Genomic DNA, 17493 nt, shown 5'->3' with positions numbered 1-17493 from the left:
ATGCCCCTAAATCACCACTCCTAGCACACACACCCCAAATTTCCCCTCCTAGAACAATTCTTACCCCTTGACACCCTCCAAATTACCCCTCCCAACAAAATTCCCTCCTTTCCAATCTCCTCATGGTGCCCGCCCCCCCTTCCCCCACCACCTTACATGATACCACAGTGCCCAGGGTTGCTGACCTTCCTGCCCACCCCTTTGTCCCGGCCCTGCTTAGAATTTGTTACATATATCCCAAAGTGTAAAATAACTAGCACTTAAAAAAATTTAGCCAACAACATTTTATAATTCATTCATGCAGGTCTGTCATTGAGTAGTAAGTGGAGGTTATGGGATGGACTCACCCTTGCTGTTGAGAGTAACGTGGTAGGGATCGGAAGGAGGCCCCAGGCTGGTACAGTGGTAAATTAAGACTCTGAAGATGTACTCTATGTTGGAGCTGAGGCCGTAGATCTTTTCAGACAAAATATCCATGGACGTCACATTCACTTCTCGAAAAAGCTGGTTCGGAGGATGATAAACCCTGACCAGGAAACCGTTCCCGACAATACTGTATGAAGGCAGCTGCCAATTAATGTATATCGTATGCCGGTCTTCCTTGGAGTAACTTTTTATTTCCGGTTTCACAGTAGGTTCTTGTGGAATAAATAAAATAAATAAATATGAATGAGCAACCTGGATCAGCTCTTAAAATGAAGCTGATAGAGAGTTGAGGGGGTGGAACACTGGCCAACTGTCCTAGACAATCTCAATTGGGTATAGGAGTCTTTCATCTATACTAACTCTTTAGCAGGGCTGGACTGGGACAGAAATTTGGCCCTGGACTTCATCCAGACCGGCCCACTTACATTTTCAGTGTCCCATCAGCACCCCTTACATCAGAGTGCCCCATTACCAGCCCCCTTACATCAGAGTGTCCCATCAGCATCCCCTTATGTCAGTGTCCCATGAGCAGCCCCCTTACATCAGAGTGTCCCATCAGTGCCCCCTTACATCAGAGTGTCCCATCAGTGCCCCTTTACATCAGAGTGTCCCATCAGTGCCCCTTTACATCAGAGTGTCCCATCAGGGCCCCCTTACATCAGAGTGGCTCATCACCAGCCCCCTTACATCAGAGTGGCCCACTGAGCCATCGGCCCACCGGGAAACTCCCGGTAGTCCCAATGGCCAGTACATGCCTGCTCTTTAGCATTCCAAGACCATATACTGGGAATCCAATGTGTGTGTGGCTGACAGTTTAGGGACTAGTATCTCTGTTGTCCTTCAACAGAGATACTAGATAAACTTGGATAGGTATATAGAGTCCCACTATCTCCCCCGAGGGCCAGAAAAAGGCATAAAAGGACCTAATTTGGCCTGAAGGAAGCACTTTGGAGACCACTGCTTAAGACCTATATAATCTATATATTTTTTAAGGTATCAGTTTGATAAATTGTACCTTATATATATGTCTTAGTTTTCTATCCTAACCAAAGTATATACAATATTAAAAAAAAAATGTTTTATTGTACTTTTAACTCTGATGAAAGGGCCATTCTCTACCGAAATATGTCAGCAATTTTTTTTCCAACTTTGTAACTAGTAAACTGTTTGAGCTGTTAAAATCTTGTGGAGCTCTTTTGAATAGAAGAACTCACTACAAGGACCCAACCAAGAGTCAGAGGACAGGGCCCTTTAGGTGCTGTCAGACAGCGGAGAACCAGAATGTCAGCATAACCTTCTGGTTCTCCGGCATCTGATATAACCGATTAGTCGCTATTCCTCCCACCAACACCAATGATGGGGCATAATTCTTCCCACTGATATGATATAGACAACTAGACATTATTCCTCCCACTAATACAAATGATGGGGCACTATTCCTCCCACTAATACCAATGATGGGGCACTATTGCTCCCACTCATACCAATGATGGGGCACTATTCTTCCCACTAATACCAATGATGGGGCACTATTCCTCCCACTAATACCAATAATGGGGCACTATTCCCCCCACTAATACCAATGATGGGGCACTATTCCTCCCACTAATACCAATGATGGGGCAATATTCCTCTCACTAATATCAATGATGGGGCACTACTCCTCCCACTGATACCAATGGTAAGGCACTATTCCTCCCACTAATACCAATGATGGGGCACTATTCCTCCCACTAATACCAATGATGGAGCAATATTCCTTCCACTAATACCAATGATGGGGCAATATTCCTCCCACTAATACCAATGATGGGGCACTATTCCTCCCACTAATACCAATGATGGGGCGCTATTCCTCCCACTAATACCAATGATGGGGCACTATTGATCCCACTTAACCAATGATGAGGCACTATTCCTCCCACTCATACCAATGGTAAGGCACTATTCCTCCCACTAATACCAATGATGGGGCAATAGTCCTCCCACTAATACCAATGATAGGGCATTATTCCTCCCACTAATACCAATGATGGGGCACTATTCCTCCCACTAATACCAATGATGGGGCACTATTCCTCCCACTCATACCAATGGTAAGGCACTATTCCTTCCACTAATACCAACGATGGGGCAATAGTCCTCCCACTAATACCAATGATAGGGCATTATTCCTCCCACTAATACCAATGATGGGGCACTATTCCTCCCACTAATACCAATGATGGGGCACTATTCCTCCCACTGATACCAATGGTAAGGCACTATTCCTCCCACTGATACCAATGATGAGGCACTATTACTCCCACTAATACCAATGATGGGGCACTATTCCTCCCACTAATACCAATGATGGGGCACTATTCCTTTCACTAATACCAATGATGGGGCATTATTCCTTCCACTAATACCAATGATGGGGCACTATTCCTCCTACTGATACCAATGGTAAGGCACTATTCCTCCTACTAATATCAATGATAGAGCACTATTCCTCCCACTAATACCAATGATGGGGCACTATTCCCCCCACTAATACCAATGATGGAGCACTATTCCTCCCACTAATACCAATGATGGGGCACTATTCCCCCCACTAATACCAATGATGGAGCACTATTCCTCCCACTAATACCAATGATGGGGCACTATTCCTCCCACTGATACCAACGATGAGGCACTATTCCTCCCACTGATACCAACGATGAGGCATTATTACTCCTCCTAACTCCTCCAAACACTATGTCATTTTCTTACTCCCACTGACCACCAATCCTGAGGCATTGTTTGCTCCCACTGACCCTGGGGCATTTTCTACTTCTACTGACCACTGTCTGACCCCCTCAAGTCTGAAGGACAGTAATCTGGCCCTTAGTTTAGAAAGTTTGGAGACTCCTGGTCTACACGCTAAAACCTTATTTCTTCTTTCAGAAGAAAATTCATAAATAATTGTACAACAAAGTAGATAAAAAGAGAAATAGAAAAATAAAATAAAATAAAAATACACGTAAGAGGACTAGCAGAAAATTATTAAAAGCAAAAGAGATATAAATTACGTTACGTTAATTTATGTTAAAAAAAAAACATTAATTAAAACATCTACCAGCATATCTTTGCTTATTGTAATCCCACACATAGGTTCATAGAAGAAGCTACTTTGTATCTATAAATTCAGTTTCAAGAATTGGCTGGGGGATTACAGCGGAAAAGTATGGGATTGCATTTAATAATTTAATACCTCTCCCCAATAACTCCCTAGGGCCCCCCCAGGAGTCAGACCGGTTGTTCCTTCAACCCCTGATTCCTCTGCTTTCTTCACCGCTCATAAGAGAAATTTCTCACTGCCTCCCCACACCAATCAAATAATCGTAATTTAAAAAATAAATGAAAAAAAAATAAAAATACATACCTATGCAGTCCGTTTCCAGCACAGCAATTGGTCCCAGGGGCCCTTCACCACCTGGGCCCGGCCGACTCAGCTGATAGCGCACCCGGTAAGCAGTGACGGGCTTTAGGTTTGGAAGGGTGATGGGTGTAAGGGTGATGTTGTCCTTTTGCTCCACTGTAAACGGAGATAGCAATATTATTATATCGTTATTTAAATAATTTTATTTAGTTAAATTCATTAAATTAGTTTAATTAATTTGGGGTATCAGTTTTGTTTCATTTATTCATTTTCTGTTTCTTTATTTAGACCCCTTTCACACTGGGGCGTTTTTCAGGCATTTTTCAGGCACTTTAGCGTTAAAAAAAAAAGTGTCTGTAAAGCGCTTGAAAGAAGCCTCATCTGCAATCCCAATGTGAAAGCCTGAGTGCTTTAAGAGCCCTTTCACAATGCCAGCGCCCAAAAAAACGCTCGTAAAGCGCCGCTTAAACTAGCGGCGCTTTACCAGTGTTTTTCAAGCGCTAGTGGGGTGCTTTTAACCCCTGCTAGCGACCAAACAAAGGGTTAAAAGCGCCCACAAAGCGCCGCTGCCAAAAGCGCTTTGCAGGCGCTTTGCAGGCGCTTTTCCCCCGTTTGACCCCTGCTAGTGGCCAAACAAAGGGTTAAAAGCGCCCACAAAGCGCCGCTGCCAAAAGCGCTTTGCAGGCGCTTTTCAGGCGCTTCCCATTGATTTCAATGGGAAGGGGTGCTTTAGGAGCGTGGTGTATTCACCGCTCCACAAGCGCTGCAAAGAAGCTGCTTGCAAGGACTTTTTTTGACGCCCTGCCAGCGCAGCGCCTCAGTGTGAAAGCACTTTTTTTTTTTCAGGCGCTTTACAGACGCTTTTTTTTTTTAAAGCTAAAGCGCCTGAAAAAAAAAAGTGCTTTCACACTGAGGCGCTGCGCTGGCAGGGCGTCAAAAAAAGTCTTGCAAGCAGCTTCTTTGCAGCGCTTGTGGAGCGGTGAATACACCACGCTCCTAAAGCGCCCCTTCCCAATGAAATCAATGGGAAGCGCCTGCAAAACGCCTGAAAAGCGCCTGCAAAACGCCTGAAAAGCGCCTGCAAATCGCTTTTGGCAGCGGCGCTTTGTGGGCGCTTTTAACCTTTTGTTTGGTCACTAGCAGGGGTTAAAAGCGCCCCACTAGCGCTTGAAAAACACTGGTAAAGCACCCCAGTGTGAAAGGGATCTCAGTGTGAAAGCACTCGGGCTTTCACATTGGGATTTCAGATGAGGCTTCTTTCAAGCGCTTTACAGGTGCTTTTTTTTAACGTTAAAGCGCCTGAAAAACGCCCCAGTGTGAAAGGGGTCTCAAAGTATACTTATGAGCTGCTATATAACTTTAAATTACACTAATTGTTATAGTGAAAAAAATCATCAAAAAAAATTCTGAAAAAAAAATCAATATATATATATATATATATATGTGAGAAAAAAAAATGCATCTAATCAAACAGAAAATGTAAATAAAGAACAGCTGCTACCAATAGTGATCTCAAACACTAATCAAAGTAGATAAAAATGTATAATAGTATGCTTTTTCTAAATGATAAATTCAATAATAGGGATAAATTCAATAATTGCATAAAAGAATGGGGTAATGACGAATGTAACAGTGTATGGTGATAAATGCTAACAATAAATACTAAATACAAAATAAATGCTGACAATAAATACTAAACCAGGGATCTGGTTTAAAACGAAATCAGGGATCCCTGAGGAAGTGACGTGACCAGTGACGCCACGCGTCGGGCGGAGCATGTGACGTCACTTCTCGTGTTTGCAGTATGTGGAAGTGCGGTGAGGAGGTGATCCGTTCCGAAGTTTTCTCCCTAAAACAGATGTCATCAGATTGAAATGTAAGCAGATGTACTGTCTCTGAGTGGTTGCGGATCGTGATCTCTGACCAATTGAGCAGCTGACAACAAGTGTGGCCCCTAGCACATACCCTGTAGATCTTTTAAAGCTGTTTTTGACCCTATGGTCAGTCCTTGAGGTGAGCGGCCATTTCACTTGTTGGTGGCGGTGGATGCAAATTTATCTCACTGGACAGTTTACCCCCCTTTTTTTTTTTGCACTTTATTTATTTTTTGGTCGTTTAATGTGTTTCTTGTGTTTGTTCTTTCACGTGGCTTTTTATTGTGCCTTATTAATGATTTTTCATTAATGGTTTAGTATTTATTGTTAGCATTTATCACCATACACTGCTACATTCATCATTACCCCATTCTTTTATGTAATTATGGAATTTATCATTTAGAATAAGCGCACTATTATACATTTTAATTTGTTTTCTAATTCAATTAGACCGAATTTGGAAAATTCAAATCAGCATTCAAATTCAAATTTATATTCAGAAGTTGGTTATATTATTTCTATTTTATTTTATTATATTCTACTCTATTGTTTTTTCTATTCTATTCTTTTTTCATTCCATTCTTTTATTTTCCATTCTATTATTTTCTATTCTAATCTACTCTATCATAATTTATTCTATGCGAAATTCTAATTTTTTGATAATGGTTATATTCTTTCTATTCTTATCTATTGTATTTTTCTGTTCTGTTCTATTTTATTCTTTTCTATGCTATTCTATTCTAATTTTGTTTCTATTCTATTCTAATCTATTCAAATTTATTCTATTCGAAATGAGAATTTTGGAAGACGGTTCTATTCTTTCCATTCTATTCTGTTTTATTATATTTATTTCTATTCTATTCAAATCTATTCGATTCAAATTCAAATTTATTATATTCCAAATTAGAATTTCGGAAGATGGATATATTCTTTCAATTTTATTCTATTGTATTGTTTTTTTCTATTCTATTATTTTCTATTCTATTTTAATCTATTCTCATGTATATTCTCTATTCTATTCTATTCCATTATATTATTATGTTCTATTTTATTCATTTATTTTCTATTCTATTCTATTCTATTCTGTTTAACTCTATTCTATTCTATTTTATTCTTTTATCTTCTATTCTTTTCTGTTTTACTATATTATATTTTATTCTTTTATTTTCTATTCTTTTCTGTTTTACTATATTATATTTTATTCTTTTATTTTCTGTTCAATTTACTCTATTCTACACTTTTATTTTCTACTCTATTATATCCTATTCTATTCCTTTATTTTCTATTCTATTTTACTCTATTCTTGTTTTCAAACTTGATTCGAATTAGATTCGAATTTTGGACGAATTTCGTGTCGTTATTTCGGATTTGTTTAAATTCCTTACTATTGTAATTTGGAAATTCATATACATCTGAATTTCCGAATAACGAGAAATTCATCCAAATTTCGATTGCATGCCTAATTTGCACAATGCAGTAATTTGCAGTAATGCTCAGATGTGCCATATTTAAGAGTGGCAGCGTTTATCTGTTAAAGGGGTTGTAAAGGTAAATGTTTTTTCACCTTAATGCATTCTATGCATTGAGGTGAAAAAACATCTGACAGTGCCAGCGCCCCCAGCCCCCCCCCCCGTTTTACTTGCCTCACCCCTCGAATGTCCCGCGCTCGTCCCCCGACGTCCTTTCCACCGTTCAGCCTGGCTGCTGATTGGCTGGAGTGGATGGATGGAAAGCAGCGCAGCCATTGGCTCGCGCTGCTGTCAATCACATCCACTGATGCGGAGCGCCGGGGGGTGGGGCCGTGTGATACAGCGAGCCGCTATAGCCGCCGGCTGTATCACGGGAGCGCGCCCACAGGTGTTTCTCACCATGCGAGGGAGCTCACATGAACGTGAGAAGCATCTGAGGGAGGAAGCCGAGACAGCCACCGAGGGACCCCAGAAGAGCAGGTTCGGGGCCACTCTGTGCAAAACAAGGTAAGTATAACATGTTTGTTTTTTTTTTTGTTTTTTTATTTCACTTTACAATCCCTTTAAATTTGAAATTAGTCTATGACTGTTTTGCATATATAAACCATTTTTATAATTTTTTTAAAAGACGTACAAGGCTTTTTTTTGGTTGGCCGTCTTAATAAAAAAAAAAAAAAAAGAAGAAAAACCTCCTTAGTTTTTTATTACAGACCGACAGCTACAAAAAAAATAGTATGTCTTTTTTAATACTGTAGTTGTATCTAAAAATTGCAGTATTAAACAGAGGCACGCTGCCATCTTCAGGCTACATTGTCATCTGCAGACTGAAGGTTTAGGCCCTCAGCCTTCATGTGACGGCCATCAGTCTACACAATCTCTTATGGTGGGCCTCAATGTCTCCTATCAACAACTTTGTACTAGTAAACTTGGTGTGAAATGTACAGTATTATTTCACCTATTAGGCTGGACCAGTCAGATTCCATGCCGTTCGGTTGATATAGGACCTTAATGGATGATATGGGCTTATCTCCATAAAAATGTATTATTGGCGCCAGGATGAGAGCTCTGCTACGCCTCTCCAGTAGACGTGGTGGTTCCGAGGGGGTCGGCGGCTCTGCAGACAAAATTAAAAAACTGTCAATATAATAAATATAAACAATGCAATATTTTATAGGCTATGCGCAGTGGCTGGTCGAACGTATTGTTAGGTGTCCTGAAAAAGTTTATCTAAAGACAAAACTTTTTTGTTTGAATTTTGGATAGATAAGATAAGGTTTAAAACCACAGTGAGAATTTTTTTCCATCTATGTCCCTGAGGAGAGATTTCACTACTGTCATGGTTATGCAGTGATCTTCCTGTGTTTGCTTACCTCCCCTCATGTGTTCAGACTAAGAGGCCAGCCACTTCCACCTGGTGGTTTTTATAACCTCTCCTCTAAGCATGGCTCCACCCCAGGCCCTATCAGGGAGCCCTATATTAACCTGTGGACTGCAGGCCTTCAGTGCTGATCAACCTTTGTGTGTTAGCTTCCTGTTTCCTGCCGTGTGCTCTTCTACTGTTTTCCGTTACCGACTTTGGCGTGTCTTTGACTATCCCTGTTTGCCTGTGATCCTGACCTTTTGGCGTGTCCCCGACTATTCTTGTCTGCTTGTGGCCCCGACCTTGGCTTTGTCCCTCACCATCCCTGTCCTCCTGTTGCCTGCTGTGGGTGTGAGCTGGGGGGGGGCCCGTTGGGTCGTGACCTGGAGCCAGTTGCAGCCAAGTCCATCCTCACCACTAGAGGCGCTGGTGAAAACCTGCTGGCTCTTAGACTCCGTGCCCCAGGAAATCTTACGCTCTAACCCCAGTGGGATCTGTCCCCCGTCTGCAGCAGTCAGCCGTAGGGTCCACAACCTTGCGGTGCACTCCTGATCCCTACGGGGTGCATCTGTCACCTCGCCTCAAGGTGACCTGACAACTACATTTCTTCTTTTCTAGATACAACCGGAAGTAGGAGTAAATCTCTCCAAAGGGAAGGGACATACCCACTTTGACAGTTTGACCCTGGAACAGATGTCTCCTATTGCAAGGTTTCCTCTTATCTCATAATCTGGTGTCAACTCAAAATGTTGGATTTCTCCTCACTTTCAGTCTGGGAGACAATGGCCACCAGGACAAATATGGAGGGAATATCTTTCCAAGGGGAGCACAGATTAAATTGGACTTTAGACACACTTTAATCATGTGACCCCATAATAATAAGCAATCTGTGCCTGACCACAGGCGCTTTGTCATTTTTTTTTACTCACTACCAAGCCTTGGTGGTCACTGATGCCGAGGGATTTTCTACTCCCACTGGCCACAGTCTGGCCCTCCTAAATTCTGAAGGACAGTAAACTCTTAAAACAACCTTACCTTGCCTCTTGTTTCTCTTGCACCTTGAACCCCGTGTTCCTCCCATGAACTTCCTAAAAGCCATGGCTTTGCAATTCCTGTTGGCCAGATTATTGTGCTCTCTCCAGCCAATCTCACACTCTTGTCTCTCCTGCTGGTGTCCGTATCCTCATTAACACTTGTTACTGATGTTCGGCTTGTTCCTCAACTATGCTTCTGCTCGATCCCATTCCCTGCCTACAATCACTCGTTACCAACCTTCGACTTGTTTAATGACTACGCTTCTGCTTGATCTCTACCTGATATATCGGCTACTGGACCTCGGCTTGCTCACCTGCTGGTGGGGCGATCCTGAGGACTGCGACCTGGTACTAGCACGCAGCAAAACCCATCTCCACCATCAGGAGCTCTGGTGAATACCAGTTAGTGATTAGACTCCGAGCCTCAGGTGAGCCTGCGTCATTCATCAGGGTGACTTGCCAGTGTACTTTTCCTACTCTCTACTGGTCTCCGAAGCCTGACCCCTAACCATAACATGGTGGAATTATCTACAAATCAATAGTAAGTAACATATGATAATACAATGTTCAATTTTTTTTTTAAGCTGCTTGAATAGGCTGCTGATGAATGATGTGCAAACCCACAACATTTTAATACCCTGATGAAGAAGTTACAGCCTCTGAAATAAGTTGGCTTTATAACCAGCCTGTCAATGGAATAAACTTGTGTGTATTTGGATTGGAATATTGTCAGGTCACCGGAGACCAGGTGACAGATGCACTCCGTAGGAGTCGGAAGTGCACCGCTAGGTAGTGGACCTTAGGACTGACTGCTGCGGATTGTACCCAGGGAGATTCAGGACACAGGTCTACTGGATCACTAACACAGACCTAAGTAGGAGCTAGAGCATAGATTCCCCCTGGGCGCGGAGTCTAATGCCGCGTACACACGACCAGACTTTTCAACATCAAAAGTCCGATGGAATGATTCCGGCAGACCATTCGATCGTGTGTGGGCTGCAGTGGACTTTTGATTTGCAAAAGTCTGACAGACTTTAGAAATGGAACATGTTTCAAATTTTTCCGCCAGAATTCTGCCGGACCCAGTTCCTACTGAGAAATCCGCTCGTGTGTATGTTAGTCCGACGGACAAAAACCGACGCGAGGGCAGCTATTGGCTACTGGCTATGAACTTCCTTATTCTAGTCCAGTCGTACGTCATCACGTTTGAATCCGTCGGACTTTGGTGTGATTGTGTGTGGCCAAGTCCGTTCATTCGGAAAGTCCGTCAGAACTCTGTCAGAACTCCGTCAGAACTCCGTCGAAAGTCTGTCGGACCTAGTCCCTCAAAAAGTCCGGTCGTGTGTACGTGGCATAAGAGCCAGCAGGTGTTCACCAGAGCCTCCAGTGGTGAGGATGGACTAGGCTGCAGTCTGGCTCCAGGTCACGGCCCCTAGGGTCTCACAGCTCACGCTCACAGTAGACTACAGAAGAAGGAAGCAGCAGGCTAGAACAACAAGGATAGTAAAGGGATAAGGCAGCGGTCAGGGCAACCAGCAGACAGGAACAACAGAGTACACGCCAAAGGTTCAGGGTCACAGGCAGACAGGGATCGTCAGGGACATGCAAAAGGTCAAGGTCAAAAGCAGACAGGAATCGTTGAGAACACGCCAAGGTCGGTAACAGAGTCAAACTTAGAGCACACGGCAAGCAGGAACCAGGAAGCCAAACACACAATGAATACACAATGGTTGATCAGCACTGATGGCTTGCAGTGCACAGGTTAATATAGGGTTCCCTGATAGGGCCTGGGGTGGAGCCACGCTTAGAGGAGAGGTTCTAAAAACCACCAGGTGGAAGTGGCTGGCCTCTTAGTCTGAACACATGAGGGGAGGTAAGCAAACACAGGAAGATCACTGCATAACCATGACAAATATCTTGATGTACTCAATTCTAGTTTCACTCATCTCTATCACAACCCAAATGTGGAAACCTTTTAGTGCCCAGAAGCTGCTGGCCAAATATTTTGTTTCTCTACACCACCGCCATACTATTGGATGATGATAACAATAATACAAAATTAATATTTAGAGAAATCTCAGGGTTCCAGTGCTATATATACACTTTACACTTTTCCCAAGCAATTTATTTTAATGTCGGCCTTTTGTTGTCACCTCACTACAGGAAGATTGAATTGCCTCACCTTTGACCAGTACGCGAAATTTACGATTGTCCTGCCCACCGCTAGTAGACACGCGGCACTCCCATAATCCACGGTCCTTCAGAGTCATGCTTGGCACAGTGAAAGTGCAAGTGCTGCGCTCTGCATCGAGGAGAGCATTGCTGGCCTGTGTGAGAGGGAGAGGGGAAAGATGGGGCTTTAGCTGGAAACAACCGGCTTTGAATTAACGTCATCAAAGTACGCCTGACCCGCGGCTTACCATGATGACTGAACCATCGGGTCTCCGCAATACTATACTCCCCAGCACGGGCTGGGGGTTCCCAGATGCGGCACATGTCAGCACTGCTGGGGAATCCAGGTTGAACTCCATCTCAGATGGAAGATTGACGATTTGAGGATGATGATCTGTAGCCAAGGAGACAAAACAAAATAACTTAAACGTTAAAATATCAAAATATACTGTCATTTTTATTAATAATTGAGGTTGAATATAGACACCAGTCCATCCAGTTCAGCCTGTGGGTGTGTTGTATTTGTGTTTAAGTCAATATCATTTCCCATATTCCTGTATATTGCACTCCCTAAGATGCCCACCTAATGCCCCGTACACACGAGCAGACTTTTCGACATCAAAGGTCCGACGCAACGATTCCGGCGCACTATTCGATCGTGTGTGGGCTGCAGCGGACTTTTGATTTCCAAAAATCCGACAGACTTTAGAAATGGAACATGTTTCAAATTTTTCCGCCGGATCGAGTTCCTATCGAAAAATCTGCTCGTCTGTATGCTAGTCCGAAGGACAAATAGCGACGCTAGGGCAGCTATTGGCTACTGGCTTCAAACTTCCTTATTCTAGTCCAGTCGCACGTCATCACGTTCAAATCCGTCGGACTTTAGTGTGATTGTGTGTGGCCAAGTTCATTCATTCGCAAAGTCCGTCAGAACTCCGTCGAAAGTCCGTCGGAAAGACCGTCGGACCTAGTCCGTTGAAAAGTCTGCTCGTGTGTACGCGGCATAAGAGTTTTTTGAAACTATTGATACTTCCCGCTGACACCACTGATTGTGGAAGGGAGTTTCACAGCCCTACCACCCTAATGCCCTGCACACAGGGTCGGACTTTCCGACGGAAAACGTACGATCGGACTGTGTTGTCAGAAATTCCGATCGCGTGCGGGCTCCATCTGACTTTTTTTTCCCGTCTGAATTTCCGACACACAAAAGTTTGAGATCTTGTTCTAAAATTTTCCCACAATAAAATCCAAACGTTTAAATTCTGTGTAGACAATTCCGACGCACAAAGTGCCACGCATGCTCAGAATAAATTATGAGATGAAATCTATTGGCTACTGGCCTCTTTATAGTCCCGTTGTACGCATTGTACGTCACCTCGTTCCGAACGATCGGATTTTCCGACAACTTTGTGCGACCGTGTGTATGCAAGACAAGTTTGGACCAAAATCCGTTGGAAAAAAATCAGACGGATTTTGACGTCGGAATGTCCGACCGTGTGTACGGGGCATAACAGCGAAAAAACCCTACGCAGTTTAAGGTTAAAAGGCTTCTCTTCTAATTTCATGGAGTGGCTTCATGTCTTCTTGAGCTCCCTGAAGCTAAATAGTTTTCTTCCTAGGCTGGGATCACCATTGAGGTGCTTGTATACCACTATCATATTGCCTCTCAAGCCTCTCTTCTCCAGCGAGAATAAGTTTAATGTTTGTAGTCGTTTCTCACAACCGGGGTCCTTCAGTCCCCTTTGTTGCCCATCTCTGGACTCTCTCCATTTCCAGCACATTCTACCTAAAGACTGGTGACCAGAAGTTGATAGCATGCTCAAGATGTGGCCCAACCAGAGTTTATTAAAGTGGTAGAATTTTAGTTTTGTCTCTGGTGTAAATGAAGTACTATTGTACAATGTTTGCCATTAGTGATGAGCCGAACTGCCCTGGGTTCGGCTCAAGCAGGGTTTGGTGAACTTCAAACCACTTAACCACTTCCCGACCAGCGCACGACGATGTACGTCGACAGAATGGCACGGGCAGGCATATTGGCGTACAGGTACGTCCAATCTTCAATGCTGCCCTGCCATCTGGAGCGCGCCAGCGGCGGCGCGCTCACGCGCTGGTCGGGACCCCCGTGAGTCCAGTCGCGGGACCCGCGGACTCGATCGCCGCGGGCATACCCGCGATCGTCTCACGGGATGGCTGAATGGAGGAAATGCCGTGTAAACAGCATTTCTCCATTCTGCCTAGCAACTAGTGACGCTGATCTCTGATCCATGTGATTGGAGCAGAGATCAGTGTTCACTAAATGAAAGCCCAACCCCCCCACAGTTAGTAACACACCCCTAGGAACACTTAACCCCTACACTGCCACCCACTGGTTAACCCTTTCACTGCCAGTGTCATTTACACAGGAATCACTGCATTTATATAGCAGTGATTACTGTATAAATGACAATGGTCCCAAAAATGTGTCAAAAATGGGTCCCCCACAATGTCGCAGCCACAATAAAAATCGCTGATCGCCGCCATTACTAGTAAAAAAAAAAAAATAACAAAAAATTATTAATAAAAATGCTATAAAACTATCCCTATTTTGTAAACGCTATCACTTTTGCGAAACCAATCAATAATCGCTTATTGCGATTTTTTTTACCAAAAATATGTAGAAGAATACGTATCGGCCTAAACTGAGGGAAAAAAATGTTTTTTTTTATATTTTTGGGGGATATTTTACAAAAAGTAAAAAATAATGCGTTTTTTCAAAATTGTCGTTTTATTTTTGTTTATAGCACAAAAAATAAAAACCGCAGGGGCGATCAAATACCACCAAAAGAAAGCTCTATTTGTGGGAAAAAAAGGACGTCAGTTTTGTTTGGGAGCCACGTCGCACGACCGCGCAATTGTCAGTTAAAGCGGCGCAGTGCCGAATCGCAAAAAGTGGTCTGGTCTTTGACCAGCAAAATGGTCCGGTCTGAAAGTGGTTAATCTTTGACAAAACGTGTAGGGTGGGGCCTGCGAGGTGACATCATCACGCACAGGAATTGATTGGCGGCTGGAATCTGTTTCACCCATAGGAATGCCATACAATGCTACATGCCTGTGAAGTCTGTGAGCTACTTTCACATTGTGAGTGTGCATTCTTTATCTATTAATAAAAATGACTTGACAGTTTTACACTATGAGATTGCTTCTTATGTCTTACTTCTGAGAAATTGTGGCTCCATTTCCCTTACTGGCTTGGAGAAGGAGACCAACTGGTTTAGGAAACACCTTAACCCTTTGAGCGCTGTTTGACCATCTGTTGATACAGGAGTCAATTTTATCTGGTAAGGAGCTGGAGTGTGTTTTTCTCTTGGATGGGGCGCAACGCTCAAGAGTTGGAATGTTATCACAGATTTCATTTTCTTAATCACGTCAGTGTCTTCTGTATTAGAATGTGATATTTTTCTTGCTTTGTTACTTTTTTTACACTTCTGGTGGAATTTATTTAATTAATGTTGAGTTCTTGGATGCATTTTTTTCTCACTGAGATTTATTATTAGATTTGCACATGTTTATGCATTTCTTTGCAGTATAGATACAGTATGTATCACTTTTATACATTGATACACTGACACCTAGGGGTCTAGAATAATGACACACTGACACTAGGGGGTCCTAGAACAATGACACACTGACACTTGGGGGTCCAGAACAATTACACACTGACACTAGGGGGTCCAAGAACAAAGACATACTGACACTTGGGGGTCCTGGAACAAGGACACATTGACACCGGGAGTCTAGAACAAAGAAATACTGACATGTGGGGATCCCAGAACAATGACACACTGACACTTAGAGGTCCTAGAACAATGACAGACAGACAGACACTTGGGGAATCCAGAACAATGACAGACTGACACTTGGGGATGGATTCCAGAACCATGACACACTGGCACCTGGGGATCTGGAACTAAAGCCCCATACACACTATCAGATTTTCTGCTGACTTTTGTCTTCAGATTTACCAAATCCATGTAGTGGAAGGGCCTGTCTGATTGCACACAAATTGAACCTCCTAAGGTTTGACCTCATATTATATGGTTTTGGTAAATCTGAAGGAAAAAAATCAGCATAAAATCTGATTGAGTGTGTATGGGGCTTAAGACATACTGACACTTGGGGATTCCAGAACAATGACACACTGACACTTGGGGTCTAGAACAAAGACATACTGACACATGGGTCTAGAACAAAGACATACTGACACTTGGGGATTCCAGAACAATGATGCACTGACTCTTGGGGTCTAGAACAAAGACATACTGACACATGGGTCTAGAACAAAGACATACTAACACTTGGGGATTCCAGAACAATGACACACTGACACTTGGGGTCTAGAACAAAGACATACTGACACTTGGGGATTCCAGAACAATGATGCACTGACTCTTGGGGTCTAGAACAAAGACATACTGACACATGGGTCTAGAACAAAGACATACTAACACTTGGGGATTCCAGAACAATGACACATTGACACTTGGGGTCTAGAACAAAGACATACTGACACTTGGGGATTCCAGGACAATGATGCACTGACTCTTGGGGTCTAGAAAAAATACATACTGACACTTGGGGGTTCCAGAACAATGACACACTGACAATGGGGAGTCTACAACAAAGACATACTGACACTTGGGAAACCTAGAACAATGACACACTGACAATCGGGCGTCTAGAACAAAGACATACAGACACTTGGGAATCCCAGAACAATCACACACTGACACTTGGGGTTCCCAGAACAATGACACACTGACACTTGGGGGTCCAAAATAATGACATACTGACACATGGAGATCCCAGAACAATGACACACTGACTCTTGGGGGTCTAGAACAAAGACATATTGACATTTGGGGGTCCCAGAACAATCACACACTGACACTTGGTTGTCTAGAACAAAGACATACTGACACTTGGGGACATCACACATGTATCTTCACACAGTGACTAGAATTTTTACCTGACTTCTCACAGTGTTGTCCATGATAGCCGTTGGCACAGACACAGCCGCTAAACCTATTACAAGAGCCTCCACTTTCACACTCGCATTTCAGGGCACAGTTCGCTCCATATGTTCCTGCAGGGCACTCTGTATGTAAATGACAGTCAAACAACATTGTATGAAACAGGACAGTCTGGACAAAATTGTCATCTTATGTGTGTTTAATTCATCCCTTAGAAACACCACAGTACTAAATTAGAGCGGCATCAAATTTTGACTGGGGGAGCTAAAAGTGGACCTTTTTTATTTTTAGATACACCATATGGCCAAAAGTTAGCTTGACTATCACATTTATACCAGCCTGTTGGATGTCCCATTCCCAAACCAGGGCCATTATTTTTGGGTTGCTCTTCCTTTGTGGCTGTGATGTCCTCCACTCTTCTGGGAAGGCTTTCCACGTGATTTTGGAGGGTGTCTATGGGAATTTGTGTCCATTTGTGAGATCAGGTACTGATGTTGGATAAGACGACCAGACTCACCATCTGAGTTCCAATTTATCCCAAAGGTGTTCAGTAGGGTTGAGGTCAGGGTTCTGTGCAGGACACTCCAGTTCCTCCACACCAAACTGTTCAAACCAATGGAAAGACTCTGAACTCTATACTTTTGTCTATATAGGAAGGCGTCATGGTCAGGTGTCCACAAGCTTTAGGTCATACAGCTGGAGTTAAATACAGATTTACTATTTTGCTATATCTTTGTTTTAGG

The 17493-nt window shown here is 43.1% G+C and overlaps 1 protein-coding gene across 2 annotated transcripts in view; it reads right to left on the bottom strand.

Moving 5' to 3' along the window:
* TIE1 (tyrosine kinase with immunoglobulin like and EGF like domains 1) overlaps window positions 1-17493 on the bottom strand; it is an 84483-nt gene that overhangs the window by 24815 nt on the left and 42175 nt on the right. For both annotated transcript variants that reach the window (XM_077450645.1, XM_077450646.1), the window contains exons 7-12: window positions 16747-16875; window positions 11990-12135; window positions 11752-11896; window positions 8131-8289; window positions 3836-3988; window positions 348-638 (exon numbers count right to left, since the gene is read on the bottom strand). In XM_077450645.1, the coding sequence (XP_077306771.1) occupies window positions 348-638; window positions 3836-3988; window positions 8131-8289; window positions 11752-11896; window positions 11990-12135; window positions 16747-16875 (1023 nt within the window). The remainder of the gene's footprint in view (window positions 1-347; window positions 639-3835; window positions 3989-8130; window positions 8290-11751; window positions 11897-11989; window positions 12136-16746; window positions 16876-17493) is intronic.

The sequence above is a fragment of the Lithobates pipiens genome, unplaced genomic scaffold, assembly GCF_037356315.1.
Source record: "Lithobates pipiens isolate NorthernLeopardFrog02 unplaced genomic scaffold, aLitPip1_a1.2 Scaffold_23, whole genome shotgun sequence".
Lineage (NCBI taxonomy): Eukaryota > Metazoa > Chordata > Amphibia > Anura > Ranidae > Lithobates > Lithobates pipiens.
Note: the sequence above shows the minus strand (reverse complement) of the source record. Positions and strands in the feature narration are given on the sequence as shown.